Raw genomic sequence first — 22,966 nt, 5'->3', positions numbered from 1 at the left:
GTGTTGAAATTGTTAACCCATAGACATTAGTCAGGTGTTCCTCTATGCTGGCTGGAGGGACAAGTCTGGGGACAGACTGATGACTGAGATATGCCAGCTTGCCACCCCTCCATGTGACTCACCCAGTTGTGGCCCATCCTGAGGTGATGTTGGTGGCCCCCATCTCCAAGGCCAGCTCTCTACTGTGGTCTGTTGGGAAGAAACATAGTGAGAAGCGTGGCATTATGCCATCCCGGATTCCTGAGGCAGAAATGCCTGTGCTTCACCTTGAGATGAAAGCAAGAGGCAGCCCATTGTGTTCCCAGAGGCCTGCTGTTGTGAAATGTTTTATAAACAGTGATAGAGGATTGGGGAGCAGGTGCCCCTGTGTCCCTAACTGCCCTCCCCACAGAGGGCCCAGCTGGCATAAGATAAGCAAAGGTCACAAACCTTGTCTAATTCCCTCAAACATAACTTGTTTGGGGGAGAAGGACATTACGTTGTTTCTAGATAATCTTTAACTGAGAATGCTGACTTCCCCACAGACATTCACGCAGTCCTTTTCTTCCCTAGAAATAGGGTAGGTGCCAACAATCTCTTTTTAGACACATTAACTCTCCTCAGTCCTGCTTATTTGGTTCCTGCACATTCTGTTTTTCTAGAATATTTGGGAGCAGTATGAACCTCAGAACTTCTAGCAAATACAGTGGGATATATTAAAAGAATTTTTACAATAGCGTAAAAGGAACTTTTAAAAGTTCACCCATTGTGATGTTGTAGAATTATTTTAATTCTCCTTATTTCCTCTAGTCTTTGCCCATGTGCATGTATGTTTATTTTTACAATTATATATAGTATGTGTATGCCATGTTCACTCTTTTGTTTGCTATTTACTATAATTTCCTGAAATCTTATTAATTTTACCTTCATAACTATAATTTTAATAGCTGCAGAATGTTTTATTTGTTTGATGTTCCATCCTTTGGGACACCCTAACAGGGTGTTTGGGACCTCCTAGCAGGGTGTTTGCAGTCTTTGCTACTCTGGATAATACTGCTGTGTACAGATCACATCTGCATTGGTTTTTTTTTTTTTTCTTTTTTGCATTGTTCTTTTGACTTTGTCCTTGGAATAAGTTTCTGGAAATAGGATTATTAGAATAAAAAGATGATAACTTGGTTTTCCACACAGACTTAAGTTTTTCCTGCATTCCCCAGTAGAAGAAAAAGTGTATTGTTGTGTCTTTCTTAATTACAATTATTCCTTCCTCCCCCACCCCCATCTCAGAAGCAAAGACTTAAAGTAACTCTTAGATTAGACAAGAAGCTTCGTTTTTGAAAATCTTCCCCTAACCTAAGGCACAAACTTGAAGTCAGAGCAAGGCCGGGACATTCAACCTCTACACCCACAGTTATCACTGCTGCAGACCGAGGGAGCCTGTGTCCTGGCCCTGGGAACACCACCGCCCTCTGCTCTGATAAGCCTGGGGTAAAAGTGCACACATAATTTTGTGGGGTTAACCATTTCTTCCCCAACTTCTTTTAAGGTAGAAGAAGGAAGGACAAAACAATCAAAACCCCACCATCCCTCAGTGAGCAGAAATCCCTAAACCATTAACCAAACTGCCACATGGGCAAGTCCTTGTTGCTCATGAGGGGAAGCGGGGCACAGTGAGGTCCTTTAGTGGCACCCTCTTTACTGTGAGCAGGACTGGCCCTGGCTCCTGGGGCACGTGACACACTGCTCCTGAGAAGGCCCTTTATTATTTCCTAGTGTTCCAATTCAGGGTCCCTGATCAGGGCCGGCTATGTTTTGTGGAAGTAGGGGTATGTGTCTGTGTGTGTAAGAGAGAGAGAGAAAGAAGAGGGGGCAGTGAGAGAGAGGGAGGGAGGGAGGGAAAGAATATGTGGGGAGTGTGTCTGGCTTGCTGGTCTCTAAGGGCCCTACCCCTATCATTTTTGCTGGACACCTCATATAGTTCTATGTCGAAGGCTGGAGGAAAGCAAGGACTATTTCTCGTCTTTGGACACTCTCAAGCCTCGTTTATTGAATCCTTCATATCCTGGAGCAACAATAGGCTGTTGTGTAGTGGCCAAAGTCTTGTTTGCCCTCAGCGCAGTCACCTTTCACCACCCCACTGCTGTCTGTAGGTGCCGCCCTCACCTATTGGCTGCCTAGGAACTCAGTGACCCTCCTCTCAGCTCCTTTGGAGGCCTAAGGAGAGCCTAGTACCATCCACATGCTTTGCTGCTGGCAAGCATTCCTGACAAAGGGTTGGGCAGGCCTGGCCCACACTCACCCTACACCCATCTCCCTCTGTTGCCTCTCAACTTAGAGCTTTGCTTCCCTCACCTGCCTTGAGCTTTGGACTTTCTATTTTGCTTCCTAATCACTGTTCCTCATTCCTTGCTAATCTGCTTTTCCTTTGCTGCTCACTGTCTTGCAGTCCTCCTCTTTGCTAGCAGCCCGGCAGGCTTCCACTGAAGTACCTACTGCTGCAGACCTTGTCAGTGCAATAGAAAAGTTGGTCAAAAGCAAGCTGGTAAGTGGGGGTCCTGGAGACAGTCCTGTGTGTATCGTACCTCCGTGCGGCTCTCAAGGCCTTGCATCTGTCTGCTGTCTTCTCTTTTGCACCTATCCTTGTGCTTCCTGTGGGATTATTTCCAGCTGATGATGACTGCTAAAAACCTGTGCCCCAAAGTCTTTTTTGGCATTGTTTGGGAATGTGCATGGGAAATGAACAGGCCACTTGGGAGCTGCGATGCTGATGCAAGATGAAAAGTATCCAAGACAAACTAGCCTCACCGTGAGCTTGGTGCAGTTGCCTTTAGCCAGATGATGTCCAGATTGTGACTGAGCATTGTCTGGTTAGCACTAAAGCTGATGTGCTGTGCAGCTGAGACACAGAACTCAGATTGGATCTTTGGAAGAAACACCAGGAAATTTTCTTTTGGAACTTCAGAAAGCCTTCTAGCTTACAAAGTCTTACAGAAGTACACTGATGATTATAAACGTGGGCAAAAGTGTGTGGATAGCTCTCAAAAAAATTCAAAGAGCTGGTGCATATCCCCATCATGGGGGGAAAGGTGCATGTAAACCACTGACAGCTAGTCTAGCTTGTGACTATCTAATGTTCCAATCAGCACACTTTCAGTGTGCTGGGAAGGGTGGCGCGTCTGAGCTGGTTTGGGATTTGGGCATAACGCTGGTGAAGAGCCCTTTCTGGAGAGCTCATTAGGATAAAGCTGCTGCTCCTCTCCTGTGCTTTTACAATTGAGTGCTTCCCTGTGGGATGACAGTTTGAAGCATTTTAGGAAATGCTTCCTTCACTCTCATCCGAGTCACTCATTGGCTTCTCTTGCAATCCTCATTAGGATAAATGTCTGCTTCCGGCAGACTTCTGCTGGGAAGTCTTGTTAGTTAGAGCCATTTAAACCCTCTCCACCTGGCCCAGGAATTAGAGGACAAGATGGATGCTCTCTAGGGAAAGCTGCCTGAAATTTTGATTACAGTAACCCCCTTTTCAGATATCCCAGCCTACAGGGTACAAATCAGATTTAATACATGTGATTTTATTCTTTTCTTTCTAAATTTTCCTTCCTAATTAAAAAAAAAAAAAAAAGCTGCAGTTTTTCGCAACTGGTGTGAAACTCCTGAAGGTTGTCCATTTTCCTGCCCTCTCTACCTGTCCTGCCAGTGGGAGTAAGTGCTCCTGTGGACACTATGTTAACTTTCAAAGGACCCCTTTTTGGCTCCTCCTCACTTGCTCTCCATGCTGACCCACACACTGTCTTCATTTTCTAAGTATCATCTTTCTTTTTTTTTCTTAAAATTGTCCTTTCTTTCGTATTTTCTCTTTCACTATCTGACCTTGTGCCTGGACTTCTCCAGTAGCTGCTGTTTTCTCTTCCCCCCCCTGTCTGCCTTGACACCGCATTCTCCCCGTCATTCTTCCACAAGCACTGCCTGCCACCTGCCTCCTTGCTGCAGCTCACTGTCTCCCTCTTCCCTACACACAAGGTCTCTATGTGCTTTACTGGGATCTGGGAAGAAAATATTTGCATGTCCTTATATCAATGTTTTAAAATGTTTTGCGTACATTTTGTTAGGTTTGTAATAATAGTACGGTAGCTCAGGTACATAATTTATAAATAAGTTGCACGTTTTGGGGATGCACAAACAAAATTATATTCACCGGTGTCATCAAAGTTTGGAAATCACAGACCTATAAATAAAGTCCACACTTACCCCAGGATTCTGATATTTTGCGGCCTATTCTCCAATCTACCTTTCCAGCACCTGCTTATGATGCTGGTTGATAAACTCTGCTCCAACCAGTTTTCCTCCCTATCTCCAAACACACATGTGGCTTTCCTTCCTCCAAATTTTTGTTCAAACCACCCCACTTCTCTGGAACATTCTCCCTCTTATTTTTGCTTATCTAGAACATAATGGTCCTTCAAGGTCCCACTCAAATTTCGTCTCTTCACAAGGGCACTTCTGACCAGCCCTGACCAAATTTCCTCTGTAATCACATGGTAATTGCTAAAGCCACATGCACCCGGGGACAGCTCTTAGGTGGCTCTGTTATGTTAGTTGTTAAAATAGCTCAGTATTTGCAGTTAGACTTTCCAGCTAGATGGTAAGTCGTTTAGGACATTATTATTTTCCCTCCACAAGCATATAAGAGCCTTTTATACTTACTGGCTTCCTTGTGGATACTTTTTTCCAAAGGTCTATATTTGTTTATACTTTGGATTACCTTTTTCTTACTATTACTACTGCTAATTTTTGTACTATTGAGAATCTTCTAGGGCCTCTAATTGTGTGATCAATGGGTTTAATGTTAAATATGTGAGTGAAAATATTGAGAATTCCCATTAAAACAAATTTCCCCATGAAGAGGGAGTGTGTGAGATGGTATTGGAATTGACTAGCTTTATAGCAGAGCCTCAATACATGTCTATTGAGTGGGATGTCCTTTCTGTGATGAGTATACTGTAATGAGAGCTTTAACTTCTTCCAGCAATAACTACACCTGAGGACCTACTGTAAGACCAGATGTAGAGATTTCTTTGATTTAACACACAAAACCAAGCCCTGATACAGAGATCACTAAAAGTAGTGAGGAAGCAGTGATTTTCTTTCTTAGGATCATCTCAGTAAAATTTGATTCTTTGTCCTCTCTCCTGCCTTCTCTTTCTTCTCATCCAGCTGTGAGGTAGCAATGGAGCAGCAGTAGATTGGGACTATCTCAGCCACGTTTGGTAACCCCAAGATCTCATTCCTGTCCCTTTAGTTTAGAAGAAGAAACGATCTAGAGCTCTTAAAAGTCTGGAGTATTTATTTGATTAAATACAATACTATGATGGTTGTCAGAATAGCCAGTATTATCATAGACTTGGTTACTGTGCAGATCAAGAGAAGTAATAGTCTCATTCTACTCAGAGCTATTCAGACCACACCTGTCATGAGGTGTGTGTGTAATGGATTGTGTTTTAAATGCAACATTCTAAAATGTTCTTAAACAAACTGGAGGGGCCCAGAGGTGATAACAAGACCACAAGATTCATGTCATCTAAAAGAAAGGTGAAGAAACCACGGTTAAATACAAGGAAGAGCTAGGAGAAGATGCAGGAGAGCTGTCATCTAATAATTGAAGGCTTGCTGTGGGAATGAAGGGTTGACTCTGTTGCTGCAGAGTGGTGGAACCTAGACGTTAGGTGGGAGTTTTCTTAGTTCAAGAAAGAACTGATGAAGTCCTTCCTGCCTTGCAGAGTCAGATTCCATTTTACAGGAGCATCTGGTATGCTTAGACTTTTTTTTTCTTTGACACCAGTTTTACTTTTGTGCAGGCTAGGCTGCAGGGGTGACATCATGGTTTACTATAACCTCAAACTCCTGGGCTCACATGATTCTCCTGCCTCAGCCTCCTGAGTAGCTGGGGCTACAGGAGTGTGCCACAATGCCCAGCTAACATTTTGTATTTTCTGTGGAAATGGAGTCTTGCTATGTTGTTTCAGACTGGTCTCATTTCCTGGCCTCAAGTGATTTTCCTGCTTCAGCATCCCAAAGTGCTGGGATTAGAGGCATGAACCACTGTGCCTGGCCTGTTTAGACTTTAATCTAGAGCTTAGAGTCTGTCTGCTTTCTTTACTGGCTGCTCACGTAATGGCCCCAAATTCTCCACTTACAATTTATTTGGGCTCGGCACCTATAGCTCAACCAGCTAAGGCGCCAGCCACGTACACCTAAGGTGTCGCGTTCGAATCCCCAGCCTGGACCCGCCAAAACAACAATGACGGCTGCAACCAAAAAATAGCCAGGCGTTGTGGTGGGCGCCTGTGGTCCCAGCTACTTGGGAGGCGGAGGCAGGAGACTCGCTTGAGCCCAGGAGTTGGAGGTTGCTGTGAGCTGTAATGCCACGGCACTCTACCCAGGGGGACAGCTTGAGGCTCTGTCTCTAAAAAAAAAAAAAAAAAAAAGAATTTATTTGATCCCCAGCTCCATTCAAAGGCAGGAGAACTCCTGTGTCCCAAAGCTGCCTCTGGTGCTTTACAGTCACACTACTACTTTGTATCCTCTGAACTGTACATCTCCCCAATTCCTTACCATCCCACCCCCTGCCCTCTTATTTTCTATTCCTATATTATTTCATTTTATTTATTTATTTTTTGAGACAGTGTCTCATCTATAACCCTAGGTAGAGTGCAGTGGCATCATCAAAGCTCACAGCAACCTCAAACTCCTGGGCTCAAATGATCCTTTTGCCTCAGCCTCTTGAGTAGCTAGGACTATAGACTTACACAATCATCCCTAGCAACTTTTTCTATTTTTAGTAAAGTAGACCACTCTTGCTCAGACTGGTCTCAAACTTTTGAGCTCAAACAACTCTACCTGCAGAGTGCTAAGATTATGGGTATGGAGCCACCATGCCTGGTTGCTGTATACAGTAGGACCTCCACAGCTGACCACCTTCCTACATTGACCACCTCCTTAAGTTGACCTAATTTTCATAGACTGGACATGCCCCACATGTAGGTATTAAACAGTAGGCCTAGTTCCTTATGTTGCCCACCTATGTATGTTGACCAGTTTGTTATAGCTCCTTGGATTGTCAACTTACAGGGGTTCTACTGTATTTTATTTTGAACTTTGTTTTTTTTTAGACCTACATATAAGTGAGATCATGTAATATGTTTCTGTGTATGTCTAGCTTGTTTTATGTAGTATGATGTCCTCTAGGTCCCTCCATGTTGTAGCAAATGGCAAGATCTCCTTTTAAAGGCTGAATAATATTCCCTTGTGTGTATGTGTATATATATGTACATTACAGTTTCTTTATCCATCAACAGATGCTTAGGTTGTTTTCATATCTGTATCCCAGCTATTGTAAATAATGTTGAGCATGGAGGTACAGACATCTTTGTAAAGGGCTGATTTCATTACCTTTGTGTGTATACCTAGAAGAGGCATTGCTAGCTCATCTGGTAGTCTTATTTTTAGTTTCTTTAGGAACCTTTATACTGTTTGCTATAAAGGCTACACCAATCTACATTTCTACCAACAGTGTGCTAGAGTTCCACTTCCTTTACATACTCGCCAACATTTCTTATCTCTGTTTCTTAGTAATAACCATCCTAACAGGCGTGATATACAAATTTTTATAAAACAGCAGCTAAAAGGTGGTGGGTGGTGCTGGATCAGCCAACTTACCCATTGCCTTATCACATGAGCTTTGATCCCTCCCCAAGAGTTCTCACTATTCAATAAATTCTCAGTGTCCTCCTATACACCAGGCTTCGAGATTAAACATAGAGCCTGACCTTCCTTATGAGGAGCTTGCCGTTTCGGGTACATGCTCAAAATTCTTTCCTGCTTGGACTATTAGGAACAACTTCCTCCCAGATTCTAGTCAGACATCTCTCTAGACTGCTAAAGGGATCTATCTTTTTCTTTAAAAAAAAAAACATTTTAATAGTTCTTTTCTGACTAATAAAAGCAATATATGCTTATTCAGAAAGAATTGGAAAAATGACAAGAATAGAAGCATAAGTCATCATCTAGTCATATTGAATGTTGAAATGTTGGTATATTTTCTTCCAGACCCTTTTAAAAATAATGTAGTTAATCACAGAGTATTTAAAGTTTAAGTTCTATTTTCCTTTACTATCACATCAGATATATTTTTCCAAATTATAAAAGTTCTTTGGAACATTAAAACTGATCTTTCAAAAATTTAAATCCAAGCATTTTATTTCCCTGCTTAAAACTCTCCTATCATAGTCTTAGAAGGTTAAAGTTCTACTGCTTAATGCCACAGTCAAGATTCTTTATGATTCGGTCCCTGCAACTTCTCCATGATCCTATTTTTGAATTAGTGAGCAATCCACCCACGTTGGCCTCCCAGAGTGTTAGGATTACAGGCATGAGCCTCCATGCCTGGTCTTCCACGATCCTGTTTTTATTCCTTACCTCTTCCTTCTTTGGGACCCACTCACCCCAATTCACAGAACAGGGTCACTTGCCAATCCCCTTCCCTCGCTCCCTATATTCTGCCTACACCAGACTACTTCCAGCTTGTCAGGCTGCTCCAGGTAGTTTCATCTTGACCCTTACCCAGGGCTACTCCTGCCTGGAACGTCCTCCCATTGGAGTAGCTGATGAACTCCTTTTCATTTCTTTTTTTTAATTAAGTCATTTGTACCTATATCATAGATACATTTATGCCATTACGGGATTTCCTTTCCATTTCTTGATACTCAGTAAATCATTGCCTCATCCATTGCCCCCTAGAGCTGCCTGCTGCTTTTGTTTATTCTTCATGGTACCCCTTCTATCTAGAAGAGCAGCCACTATAGCTTAGATTGTGAAGGACATCCTCATTTCATCTGCTTTTCTCCAGCAGTCTGCAAATATTTAGCATGTGGTAGATGTCCAATAAAAATCTGCTTGAATACAAAAATAATCAATGACAGTACTGTGTAATGAATGCTGTTGGGAGTGTGAAGAGTGCTTATAGGAGCCCAGGGGAAGGGCATGTGATGGGTATGTGATCCCAGGTCCAGCAATCAGAACACATATTCATTTTAAACACAGGGATGGCCTTTCTGCACATTTCATCTGCTTGGGTCTATTGATGCTTCTGTTCCCTGGCTTTGGACTGATGATAGGGACATGTATTGCTCTGTCCTCATACTTTTTTTTTTTTTTTTGTCTGCAGAGACTATTGTGGCCCTAAGCAAGCCCCAAGTGGGGGGCAGAAGTCCTCACTGTGGCAGAAAACTGGCTGCCACTGCCTTTTTTTCTCTTAGGAACAGCAAAGACAATTGCAGGTCAACCCTAGTTGCCCTTAGTTGGAGCCCAGTATGCCAACTCTAACATAGGCAGCTGAGTCCTTAGAGAAATACTATAAGCATTATAGCCAAGCCCTTCATTTGGAGCAGACTACCCAGAATGCATGTTGTCTAGAAAGTAGCCAGCCACATAACATGAGAAATAGTATTGACAATGACTGGATACTTTCCACTCAGCCCCTGTACCTTAGCCAGACCCTATATTTCCTTCTCTAGAGATAGGGAAGTCCTTCCCTAGAGATAACTTAGGCTGCTTTACTTAGAGAACAGGCCAAGTAGGAGGAAATGTTAGTTATTTTTCTGTGTGACGCATTGGACTCTTCAGGTATTCTTCATTCTGTACAAAACTTGAGCGTGGACCACACCTGCGGAGTGCTCCATGGGGAGAGTCACCTAGGCCTGCTCCCCAGGCCTGTAGTCACCCTGCTACCAACCAACAGGCTGCAGAACAAAGACTACAACAGGGGAGAGCTGGAGGGAAGCAAAAGGCGTGTAATCAGATCAGTCACCAGCTGGGCTCACTGGCCTGGAGCCTGTCTGTGGTGATGGCACCAGGGGACATGTCACTGAAAAGCCTGCCTGTCTGCTGGCTTGTCAAGCCTCAGCACCAGACACTCTCATTTCCTTAATAACAGGTTACAGATCCTGTATCTATAAATTTAGCTAAACCCTTCTTGACCTTTCTATATTTTTAGCCTATATTGCTGCTCTGAATTTAACAATTTCCATGGCCGATTACTTGTTCTGTAGATATCTTTAACCTAAGTTAAAAGAAATCTCTCTTGAGTGTGAAGACCCTGTCCTCTTAATTCTCATTTACAGCATTGATAGTTCATGTTTGGCCTTTGGTACATTTTGTCAACTTGAGGATTAAGAGGGCAGAAGAAGTTGTTTGATATATTTTCTCAGCATTAAGTTTTTCAGATTCGGGCGGCACCTGTGGCTCAAGGAGTAGGGTGCCAGCCCCATATGCTGGAGGTGGTGGGTTCAAACCCAGCCCTGGCCAAAAACTGCAACAGAAAAAAAAAAGTTTTTCAGATTCAAGTCTTAATATTCTCTATCTTTTCTCAGATAATGGCCCATCAGACATCTTTATTCGCTTTCTGTTTCATTTTCCGGGACCTTTCTTTTCTACCTGTTTAGCCTATGTTGAAATACAGCAGCTAGGAGAGTTTGTGACAAATACTCCAGGTTCAGATCACTTAAAGCCAGGCTTCAGCCTTTTCTCCTTACTGGACGGCACTTTTTGTTTTTTGTGACTTAAACCTTAGGGCTAATGTTTTCAAAGACCACTACATGAAACCTTTCCTTTCAGCCGCAATAGCTGGGGTAGACAGGCATCTCGTAAGAACAGTTTGGATTGTTTCCCATTATCTGTAACGTACTTGACCTCGATATCTTATCTTAACTTTTTGACTGAATAGTTTGCCAATTCTTAAGGGTCACTACCTGGTCCTTCATCCATGGCACTTGTAAAAATATTAAGATTAACTTCATTTGGAGACTTTTTATTGTCAACAGTTCTAACATCTATGGGGGAGAGAGCTAACCATTGTAGGGCATTTTTAATTTTTCAAAGGGATTATACAACTATCATCTGTCAGTTTACCAGTTTCTTAGAAATTGGTAAAGAGGGAATATCTGATTTGAATATTGAGAAAACCTGAAGCATAGAACAATTTTAGTTGTTTCACATAAGCGCATCCAGTGACTAGCAGACCTGGGATCAGGATGTAGGTTCCTTTACCCATAGCTCTTTCTGGAGACCATATTAATCCTTCCAACTTGTTTTCTCAATCCTGCAGCGCCTTAATTAAAAGAAATGAAATGGATTAAGTGAAGTAAAGCCTTTGGTAAATAACTTTAGCAAAGGTATTTTCAGAAATTGCTAAATTTATTGACTTCTTATCCACACTCACTGGCCTCTTCAAAAGAATGGTAGCTGCTTTAACAAAGCACAGTTTTTCTGAGCTAGTTCTCCTCTAACTGCTGTACCCTTGGCAATTTGCATTTGATGGTCCAGCAACCCATGTTCTTTTCTAAATGCTTATTTGGTACTGAATTGCGATAATTACTTTTATCTCTGGAGCTCTTCCTACCCAGAGTAGTCACTTTGACAATTTCATGGGTGTCCCAGAAATTGGCAGCATACAGATGCCAAGTACATCCTGGTTGCCCGAGAAGGTGACAGTCCAGGGCTCCCTGCTTCAGGAGGGTGAAGTCTCTTGTCTCTGGTGCTTCATATAATTTGGTGAGAACAGCCTTGGCTACTGATTTTCCAAGTTGTCTGTGGCTAGGCTGGGGGGAACACAGGTCCAACTGCCTTTTCAGTGTACACTTCTCTAAGACTGTTTATTCTTCTCTTTTTAGAGTCTAGAAGGAGGTTCATACCGGGGGAGCTTGAAGGACCCTGCCGGCTGCCTGAATGAGGGGATGGCTCCCCCCACACCTCCTAGAAACTTGGAAGAAGAACAGAAAGCCAAAGCCCTGAGAGGCAGAATGTAAGTGACTCCCCTAGATTCCAGCCTGGTGCACACATGTGCAGTGGACAATGGGCAAGGGTTGGGGGCAATTAGAGAGGGGTTCCCCACACTGTGTTTCCTCTGATAACATTCATTCTAAGTAAAAGTGTCCCAGAGCTGTACAGCGTAGCCCTGATCAGTATTGAACTACTTGGCACTAATTTGAGGACGTTTATGCCAAAGTATATTCTGTGATACAGCAACTGCTATTGAAAAAGTGTGGTAATAACCAAGGTCTGTTTGAAATTTAAAACATGGTGACAAGAAGAAAACAACAAAAGGAAACTATAAGATTGTTATTGCCATGGGCCTGTAGAATCAGAGAATTCTTAACTATTACAGACAATCTGATAGAAGTCACTTTCCTACATTAGAGGAAACATTTCCCCTAATGTAGGAAAGTGATGCATAGGGAAGGGGATCTGTCCTACCACCAGGTGGAGGTCCTATCTCCACTCGGTGCCCAAGGGTCTTCATTTTGCATCCATTTGTGTTTTCATTCCAAAAGAACCTCTTCTCTACTTTGAAGAGTTAACAGTAAAATACAATTCACAGCACAGTTAGTTTCATAAAACCCTTTATGTTATACAAGATTTGAGTTATTTACCTTGATATAAAGTCAGTTTTGTATTATTTGATCTGATAAAGGAGATAACAGATACCATTAATAGAAAAGCATAACTCCTCCAAAACTTTAGTTTTCTTGTTTAGGATTTGACTCTGTGTTAGAAGCAGAGCTACTAATGAGTCTGGACGTAGCTCAACGTGTAAGAAATTTTAAGCTACAGGAATAATTAAGTAGGCGGGTATAAAGGGTCTCTTCCTGTTGTTAATTAGCCTGCCCTTCTCGCTTAACATTTGTCGCTCCTTTAGCCTGGTCACAGACATGAAAATTAGCAAAAAGTAAGCAAGGCCAGGCCCTACTGTTGCCTGGAAATATACAAAGTGAATGTTTAAGACTTTGTTTCCTAGGAAACAGAAGTGGAAAATCATAGTGAGGGCCTGGTGTTAAAGCAGGGCTGTCACCTTATCATGGGGGTGGTAGGTGGTATATAAGCTCTGTAACTCCATACTTATCCCTTCAAGTTTACAGGTGTCAGGGGAAACCCTAAGAAGTTGGGGAATGGAAGAGAGGTTGAGAAATACCACCCCCAAGGGAAAATTTCCTTGGACTTCCACCAAGCTGACCCTCCTTAGCATCTCAGGTTGTGAAGCAGGGTTGGAGAGGTACAACCTTTGTCAGGTTTATATCAAGGAGTTGACCTTTGAGGGAGCAGGTGGTCCTTGGCAAGGCTAGTCACTATTCTTGTCATTTAGGTTGAATGGGCCTTTGAGTAGTCATTTAAGCCATTGTCCAGGCTGCTATTGGCAGTTTTGCTATAACAAACAATAGAAATCTGTGCTTCTTTTACCCACTTTACTTACCTCTCCTTCCTATCCTCCTTCTGGCCAAAATCTACACCTCTTCATATGCTGAGCTGTCCTGAAGATGCAGTTGTTGGAATGTCTCATTCCTTTTACTGTATATCATCTTTCTTCTATCCTGCTGTACTACCATCATGGCTGTGAAGAAACATGTATAGGTATTTAGTTGTAAACTCCATGCACATGAGACCAGAGACTGAAAGGCATAAGGAATGGAGACTCACTCCAAAAGATGGCAGTCAAACATCAAAGGGTTAAGTGAGAGCTCCTGGGAGAAAAGAGTTATAGAAATAGTCATGTGTTCAGGAGAAGGAAAAAGGTTGAGAATGGGGCTGGGCACCCATAGCTCAGTGGTTATAGCACTGGCCTCGTGCACTCGGACTGGTGGGTTCAAACCCAGCCTAGGCCTGCTGAACAAAACAAACAAAAATTTAGACCTGTTATCCTAATCCTAGCACTCTAGGAGGCCGAGGCAAGTGAATTGCTTGAGACCAGCCTGAGCAAAAAGCAAGACCCCCTCTCTACTAAAAATAGAAAAAACTGAGCCAAAGAGTTGGAGGTTGCTGTGAGCTATGATGATGCCACAGCACTCTACTTAGGGTGACAGCGTGAGACTCTGTCTCAAAAAAAAAAAAAAAAAAATTGAAAATGGACTTAACTTCTTAATTTTTAGTCACTCATGTATTCAACAAACATTTATTGAACACATATTGTGTACCATCAGTGGGATACATCAGTTAATAAGACAAACAGCAACAGAAGTCTTTGCTGTCACGGCTGGTTTACATCCTAATGGGATAAACCAGACAATAAAATAAAGTTTGTTTTATGTTGGAATCTGGGAGAAGAAAAAATAAATCAGTGTAAAGCAGATCAGGCATCTAGATAAGGCCACATTGTAGTTTAAGTAGTTCTGGCACTTGCACAAAGGCCAGAAGGAGTAAGGAATTAGCCAGCAGAGGAAAAGCATTCTTGGCAGAGGGAATAGCCAGAGCAAAGGCTCTAAAAGATTTTCTGTGGAAGACCAGCCATTCCCTACCATTGTGAAAGAGAGAGGTTAGAGATGGGTCTAACCTGCAGCTGGAATAATTTTAGTTGGACCAGAGAATTGAATTTATTTACAAATAACTTTTACTAATAGGAACTGGCCATCAAAGAAATACTTTATTATCAATGTAATTTATATTACAATTAACTATGTACTGCATTATGATGCATATAATTTAAAGATTTGATGTAACTTTTCAGAATGTCTTTTAGTGTGCCATAATGTCTCTTTCAAGGAGGAGGTGTGAGGTCCACCAGCAGTACCTAGTACAACCAGTCCCCTTCCCTAGAGTCTGTCAAGCCTAAGACAGCCCCCATTCATCAGTAAAGAGTTGAGGATAAAAATATCACCTGGAGACAAGAGAGCTGGACTTCATCTCCAGAGGGCCCTCCCAGCCCCAAATTCCTGCTCTGACTTGCCAGTGGGTTTTCTTTTACCACTTTCTTCCAAGCAGCAACTTGGGCCATGCTAAAGCTATATTTAAATGCTTTTATTTGGCCTTGCCAGTTCCTTCCTGTGGCCTAAAACACATGATTGTCTGTGTACAAGAGAAAGAGCTAGCTGGAAGCATTGGGCATGCTGATAAAGCAAGTGTGTTCCTTTGCTTCCTCCCCACTGCCCTGAGGCCCCAGACCCAGGGATTTTTGTGGCTTCTCAGGGCTGTGCAGAACAAGAATTGCAGATGAATGGTTTCCTGGGTTCAAAATGATTACAATCCTTGTGCTGAGTCCCCTCTTTGACATCTCAGAACTTTTTTCCTTCTGCACTGGGGCCAAAAATGCAGTTGTGTGGCTCCTGGCAAAACTCTTTCAAATTAGATAATAAGAGTCGGACTCTAGTAGGTTGCACACCCTACCCTGACCTGTGCACAACCATAAGCATTTTATGTGTATCCCTTTCCTATCTGGACAGAAAAAAGAAAGGGGAATGTTTGGGTTTGACCCTTCAGGAACTCTAAAGAGCCGGCCTGAATAGTTTCTCAGGCAGTGGGCTGCGGTGAAAGAGCACAGTCTCTGGATTCTGATACAACTGGGTTTAAAATCCCAGCTCTGCAACTCACTTTGTAATCATGGTCAAGTTACCCAGCCTTTCTGCCTTAGCATTTTCATTCATATAAAATAGAGTTTTATGATATCTACCTTGTTAGAAAACATGGGAAGACCCAGCTGAGGTAACTGGCACATAGTAAATAAATGCTTCAAGAAGGGGAAATGATTAACAAGAAAGAGACCAAGAAAGCAAATGTCTTATAGTTGTTAAATCCTACACCTGGGGCAGGGAATGCTGTGTTCAAAGTTGTGACTTTGGAGGGTTTGCAGTCAATCTTTCTGTCCTTGAATGGGGATTTTCCAGGCCAGTTACCATGGATACCTATCTGAATAATTATAGCTTCTGTACCTTCAGAGGCCTCAAAGGTTAGTTATCAGACAAATATGTCTCTCCTCTAAAATGAAGATTGGAGTTGAAATGAAGGAATAAAAGTTTCATGTTGATGCCTCAGCCTCAAAGCTTACAGAACTCAGTTTTGCCAGAGAGCTTGTCATTCTTCTGCTCTGTGTCTTTATAGCTATGCTGTTACAAGAGAGGGAGAAAGGCTTATGAAGAGTGGAAAGTGGAATGCTAGGTAAACACGAAAGTGGTGAAGTCTCTATCGTGTGTACCACTATATTAATCTGAAATAAAAATAACTAAAGAAATGAAAAAGAGTGGTAGGCAATGAGCATCCTTTCCCCATCTGACTGTTGGGTGGTCTCTGGGGAAGGCCTTTCCAGCCTTGGTGCCCTCAGGTCTGAAGTGGAGCCTCTTGTAGAAAGAGCATCAGTAAGCACATTTCTGGGTGCTACATGTGGGTCTTTTGGGTGGTTTTGTTATAAAGGTGCCAAAAGTAACTTTCCTGTGACCTTGAGAGTTTCTGCTTAACAATGAAGATGAGCCCTCATTGTTCTTAATCTCCTGCTCAGGTTTGTCTTGAATGAGCTGGTGCAGACGGAGAAAGACTATGTCAAGGATCTGGGGATTGTGGTGGAGGTGAGGAGATGGTTTGGGGTGTGTCACCCAGCTGGGAACATATTGGACCCTACCAAGGCCAAGGAGTTTTAATGTGGTGGTTAATATATTTTACTCTGAGTATTTGCAAAAATGAAAATAAAAATAGTAACACAAATGGAATATGTAGGTAATTTTTTTTCTTTTCCTCTTGAAATATTATGAGATATTTAGAGGGAGGTAGGGACCTAAATGTTACAATGTTTGGAGAAGCCTCTTGAGGTTAGAGCTAAGCTCATACTTGTGTTTATGGGAACCATGTTACTGTCTTAAGAGCTTTTCCATGCTGTTTAATGAACCATGTGATCATATATTCTTCAGAGCTATGGGCCACTGTGGCCACAAAGCAGGTCACTCTTAGTGGAATCTTGGAGCTTATACATTTCCATAGATTTTAAGGATAATATAGCTACCAAGAAGACAGCCAAAAAAAAAAAAAAAAAACAAAAAACCCCACCAATAAACAAGATTGACAGGTCCACAGTGAAGAGTCGATAATAAATGAAACAGCTCTATCTTCATAGGGATTCACTTTACAGAGGGATATAGATAGTGGATGAAAAAGCCTAAGATAGTAAATGGAAAATTTAGGTGGCTTAGAGCCCTATTGTTAGTTATCTTAAATGAAAGAATATGAAGACTAAAAATTGTATGACCCATGTCTAAATTGCCTGCTGGCTCCTTACATTTGCCCTGTAAGTCCCCAGCCTATGAAATCTGCTCACTTAGAGCTTTATATTTGCTTATTCTGAACCTTGGATAAACAAACTAACCTGATATATAGAGGACCTGAACTCTAACTTAGGAAAGTTATTCTTATCTTTTAGGGGATCTGAGGGCTGCAAGGGTTACAACTACCTCAGATATAGGAATAGAGGACATAGAAGTCTGGAGACTGGGGGACTGAAGTCCAGAGAGTCAGATGTCAGTGGGGGAATTATAAGACAAGTCTCTGACACCCGGGAGACTTGGTTTTCTCGTCTGTTAGATGAGGATAAATACTATCTGGACAACCTCAAAACCTAATTTTAAAGCTTACATGACATTGTATATGATCACAGAGTATAAAGTATTAACATATTAAGACTTATTTCTAGATCAGAGCTATCAATTCTAAGCTTTTAAAGACCTGATCAATTTGGATTAGGAGAAGGGAAGAGGGACAAATGATTGTTTTCTTCCATGTTCTGCTTTCCCGAAGGACCTAGAGACAAAGGAAAGGACCTAGAAACTTCATAAAAGTTGTGTTTATCACTCTGCACAGGGGTAAAGGCCTAGTTGAATAGTGAGGAGCTGCAGAAGCACTTGCCCTCAAACTCAGGCCAGAGCGTGGGCTCATGTGGGTGCTGCAGGGTGGGGCTTGGCCCCAAAAGCTTCTCGTGAAAGTACCTACTAACCATTGCCTCTGCTGCTACAGGGCTTCATGAAGAGAATAGAAGAAAAGGGTGTCCCTGAGGATATGAGAGGAAAGGACAAAATCGTGTTTGGAAACATTCATCAGATTTATGACTGGCATAAGGAGTACGTGTTAATGCTGCCCGGGGAACCAAGGGCTCTCAAGCCTTCTTCCTGCATCTGGGGATGACCAGATGACCTAAGGGGATGGGTTTGGGGAGAGTCTTGTGCCATTTATCTCATCACTGAGAAATAATATGGTTCTAAATATGTGGTTCCTTCTCTTATCCTCTCTCTCCTTTTAGTTTTTTCCTGGCTGAACTGGAAAAGTGCATCCAGGAGCAAGACAGATTGGCACAGCTCTTCATTAAGCACGTGAGTGTCTTTCATCACCTCCTCCCCTAGATCTTCACTAGGCGCTTCACATTCATTTTTAAATTCCTTCTCTCTATATCCTTCTTTTTCTTTTTTGAGACAAAGCCTCACTTTATCACCCAGGGTAAAGCATGATAGTGTCATAGCTCACAGCAACCTCAAACTCCTGGGCTCAAGCAATCCTCCTGCCTCAGCCTCCCAAGTAACAAGAACTACAGGCACCCACCACAACCCCCAGCTTTAAAATTACTTCTCTTCTCACCCAAGTTGGTTGTTTGTTTGTTTGTTTGTTTGTTTTTAACCTTGGCAATTTGAAAGGTGTCTCTTGTCAGATGCATTTACTTTCATACTCTTGATGTTTAGATGCCTTGGTATGTCCCCACACGTGGGACATGTCTTTGTCATGCCCACGAGCAGCCAGCATAACACTCTGAGACTGGACAAAAGGCACAAGACACCTGCCCGTCCCCATCCTTTCCCTCTGCTCTTTCAGGAGCGGAAGCTGCACATCTACGTGTGGTACTGCCAGAATAAACCACGCTCTGAGTACATCGTTGCCGAGTACGACACCTACTTTGAGGTAAACTGCTGAGGCTGTGCTGAACTGGAATGGGGGGTGAAACTCAGGCTGAAATACCAGATGGCACCATCTACAGGTGACTCCCTCTCAGCACTGTGGACCCATTCATGGCAGGAATAGCTGCCTCCACAGAGCCGTTAGCTTCTTAGCTGAACTCTCATGAGCAGCTTTGCTGGCAGTGAGCCTGGTCTGGGTTCTGATTTGAGAAGCCTCCATTGCAGAGCGATAGAGGTCATTTGAGAATGACCGAGGCTATCTCAGAAGCACCAGTTCTGCATTTAAGTGCCCCCAGGGCAGAATGTGGCCATACCCCTCCCCAACAGTCCCCTTTTGAGGGCTCGCTGAGGAGCCTTCTCTTGGTTGAGGGATTTGCAGCCAGTTCCTAGTCTCGCCTTGCCCCAGCCTAGAAGGATCTATTTTGTTGAAGGAAAGGCAGTATCCTCACTTTGAAGAGCCCTCAGCTCAGTGTTTGGAGATCTGTGGTTAGGATTCAGATCTTGCGTCCTAGGACTTTGCCCTGGAGCACTAAAGACAGAACACAATCCCCTTCTAGCTTGATTCCCAGGACCAAGGTGAAGGTGTTTGCTGTGGAAGCACAGTAGGAAGGCACTAAGGCTAAGGGTGTGTCTTACTGTTGTTCCTAAAAAATGAGCAGTCCTGTGGGCAATTTTACCTCTTGTATGGCTTGAAGATTCTTAAACTTTATTGAAAATCATGAAGACCTATCTTCTGTGTCTTTGATCCCTGACCCAGAACACCCGAATTCTTTGATCTCTTTTCCTAACAGAGCTTCTTTGTGTTTCAGGAGGTAAAACAGGAGATAAATCAGAGGCTGACACTTAGCGACTTCCTCATTAAGCCCATTCAGAGAATAACAAAATACCAGTTACTCCTCAAGGTAAGAAGCCAGGACCTGGGTCAGGGCAAAAGAAGGGCCTCCCCAGGTTCAGACCTGGAGAGCAGTGGGACTCAGGGGTCTGTCTCTACAGACAGGGACTGTGAACTGGGGGTGGAGGGGGGCGTGCATGCAGGCTTGTCTGCTGATTGCTCTTCAGTTTTGTCCCCAGGTAAGTTGCATTACTATTCTTCCTGCTCTTAACACTGGATGTTACTTGGTTTCGGGTTTTTTCTTCAATTCACTTTCTTACCTTGTCGCAATCACTGACTCAATACTTTTAAAAACTAAAAACTAATAAGGGCATAAAATCAGAGTGGAATACGGGGGGAAAGAAAGGGAAAGGCAAGATTCTAGAAGCCTTGGATGGTAATACCTAAAATGTGATTATATTTTATTTTAAACAATGGCTTAATTTGGTTTGTCTCATAGAACTGTATAAGGTTAAATAAAAAGATTTTACTTTCCCCCATCCTTTCTTGAAATAATTTCCTTCTTCCCTCCCTCTCTCTTATCCCTTCTTCCCTCATAGCTTTCAGACATTGAATATTCTGGGAGTTTTCTCTGTTATTATGTCTAATGTGACTCATAATTTTGTTTCTCAACTACTACAAACCGTTGCCACCTCTGCTGGAAAGGAAAGTCTTTAGGGTGTTACCACATTTTATGATAAGTTTTTTATAGCTCTCTGCCTATTTTACTAACTAATTTCACCCCTTCCCACACCCTTCCCTACTTCCCCTACTTGCAGGACTTCCTGAGATATAGTGAGAAGGCTGGTTTGGAGTGTTCCGATATTGAGGTGAGTTTTCTGCGTGTAATGCTTGCTGGTCTCAGGGCCCATGCTGGGTGTCTCTCTCTATTGGGAAGAAGATTGTCCCAGGAGGATCCACACTGGCCTCCCCTTAGACAGTAAGAGGTCCTTGCGAACAGCTACTCGGCAGGGTGAGGATGGCAAGGGTTAATGAACAGAGTATTTTCTAGAATTTAAGACTTCTGTCCTGGGCCAGACCTGAATGTGCCCCTACTGGTGGCTCCTGGTGACATATAGAGGGAAAAGGTGGTACTTTACCCCTCACATCCTTCAGAGATTGGGTGTAAATTGCAAAAGAGCTCCAATAAGCAACTTTATCCATGACTCTAAGTACTGTTCGAATCTACAAACATGTAAAGTATTTCATTTCCATCCCCCACCCCACCCCCAAGGATTACTCCCTAAAGTAAAGTCCTTTGAAACAATGTCACCAAGGGGATTATTTTAAGCCAGAGAGGGTACGAATCATTCTGGCAGGTTATTTTAGGTTAAAAACTCTAGTGTTTCATAAGCCAGGCTATGTGTTGCTTGGGCAGCCAGCGAATAAAGGAGAGAAGAAAGAAAATAAGAGAAGAAAAGGAAATTGTTAAACAGAAGTGAGAAAGTAGGAAAGGACGGGCTGAGTGATATGCCCGCCATGTGGAGTCACTGACTTATGACCAACATCCCCTGTCTAGAAGAGAAAGCCCTGCACTCCCTGAGAGTGGACAGCAGGGACCAGTGTCCTCTCCTAGGTTAAAAGGGATGTCAGAAGCGAGGTCCTTGTCTTCCAGCACTGAATTCCTGACAGTGTCCTTCCTGAGTGCTGTTCCCCTCCTGAGTGACTACCATTCTTTCCTACAGAAAGCAGTGGAGTTAATGTGCCTTGTTCCCAAACGCTGCAATGACATGATGAATCTTGGACGCCTGCAGGGCTTTGAGGTGAGTCCTTAGGAATGCTTCTAAGCCCTCTCCTAGGCACAGGAGTCCAGGCCATCGAGGCCTGTTCCATTTGAAGCCCTGTGTCCAGCCTCCTCTGCCTCCATCTTTGGCCTGGGCCTCCTTCTTTAGCCCTTTGTGCCTGGGCTCTCTTGTTCACAGGCCTGGAAGGTGCATCAGTTTGGGAAGTCCAGCACTTGGGCAGTCATAGGAAGTTACAGAGCAGAAGGCCAAGCCAGAGTCAGAATTCCCAGGGGTGGGAAAGACCCAAAGTTCTCTATAATTGTTTGGACCTGGCACTGACCTCTTCCCTTTTTTTTTTTTTGATGAAGAAATGCTGGGAATGTGAGTGAGTCCATAGCAGAGCTATGTGATAGACGCGGACCTAAGCAGGAGAACGGAATACCTTTTTTTAAATTTTTTTTTTTTTAATTTTTGAGAAGGTAGTTCTAATAAACAGATCTGTGGAGGGACTGACTTTTTAGTTAAAGGAACCTTTTAAGCTAAACGTTATAGTTTATATCTCTGTTCTTTGAAGAGGGGAATCAAATCTTAGGGAAATAGCTAGATGTCTCAAGGATTTTGGTTTAAGTGAATATACTAGTATTCTAGGGCTACCATACCAAAGTACCATAAATCGGGTGACTTAAACAACAGAAATGTATTGTGTCACATTACTGGAGGCTTAGAAGTGTGAAATCAAGGTATTGTATGGGTGGTTCCTTCTGCAGGCTGCAAGGGAGGGATGTGTCCCAGGCTTCTCTCCATGGCTTGCAGATGGCTATCTTCATGTTCACATGGCATTATCCCTGTATCTTACATTGCCTCCCCTCTGTCATATTCCATTAGGGCTCACTTTAATGACCTCCGTTTAACTTGATTACCTCTGCAAAGAGCCTACCTCCTGATAAGGCCACGTTCTGACACATGAATGGGTGAGGGATGGGCAGCAGGGCGTGAGGGACAACACAGTTCAACCTGTAACAGTGAACCTTTGGAGAACAAACTGACTTTCCTGATTTAAACTTAAAAACTGTTATTAGTTTATATCCAAGTCTCATACACTAACTAAACTAATATGCCTTGAATATTAATGTGGTAAAGTTGGAACTGACACAATCACTGACTTGTACCTAGTAGTTACTGATCCCCCCTGCAGAGAGATGTGAGTTTTTTAATTCTGTTCTCCAGTAATCTTTTAATTCTGTTTCTCCCTTTTGGAGAAAAAGGATTCCTAGAAACTGAGATAATTAAGAAAGAAATAGGTTGGGCATAATGGCTTACACCTGTAATCATAACACATTGGGAGGCTAAGATGAGAGGATTACTTGAAGCTAGGAGTTTGAGACCACCTGGGCAGCAGAGCAACACCATATCTCTACAAAAACTTTATGATAATAAATAAATAAAATTAAGAAAGAAGTAGCTCTTCTTCCTAGCTAAACCAGACTAGAATAGACAGAAAGCAGACAGCAGTAGTATAGATAAGTATGGAAGGTGCTTTATTTGGTTTATATTTGAGTAATGAGTTGGATTCATGTGTGTTTAAGCCCAATCTCCTGTCTACCTTGCCCTTTCAGCTTTTTCTGGGTGCCCTTGTTTGTCTTCTGTGT

At 42.8% G+C, this 22,966-nt stretch overlaps 1 protein-coding gene across 7 annotated transcripts in view; it reads left to right on the top strand.

Moving 5' to 3' along the window:
* Window positions 1–22,966, top strand: part of LOC111721722 (kalirin-like) — a 122,317-nt gene that overhangs the window by 45,722 nt on the left and 53,629 nt on the right. For 4 of the 7 annotated variants that reach the window (XM_023516327.1, XM_023516326.1, XM_023516325.1 and 1 more), the window contains exons 4-11: window positions 11,706–11,836; window positions 16,292–16,358; window positions 17,794–17,897; window positions 18,077–18,146; window positions 18,640–18,726; window positions 19,532–19,624; window positions 20,373–20,423; window positions 21,279–21,356. In XM_023516327.1, coding sequence (XP_023372095.1) covers window positions 11,706–11,836; window positions 16,292–16,358; window positions 17,794–17,897; window positions 18,077–18,146; window positions 18,640–18,726; window positions 19,532–19,624; window positions 20,373–20,423; window positions 21,279–21,356 — 681 coding nt within the window. Of the gene's footprint in view, window positions 1–2,425; window positions 2,522–11,705; window positions 11,837–16,291; window positions 16,359–17,793; window positions 17,898–18,076; window positions 18,147–18,639; window positions 18,727–19,531; window positions 19,625–20,372; window positions 20,424–21,278; window positions 21,357–22,966 lie in introns of all 7 variants that reach the window. The other 3 variants (XM_012808440.2, XM_023516323.1, XM_023516328.1) reach the window with 1 other exon arrangement.

Source organism: Otolemur garnettii, unplaced genomic scaffold, assembly GCF_000181295.1.
Source record: "Otolemur garnettii isolate 467f Iridium unplaced genomic scaffold, OtoGar3 scaffold00089, whole genome shotgun sequence".
Lineage (NCBI taxonomy): Eukaryota > Metazoa > Chordata > Mammalia > Primates > Galagidae > Otolemur > Otolemur garnettii.
Note: the sequence above shows the minus strand (reverse complement) of the source record. Positions and strands in the feature narration are given on the sequence as shown.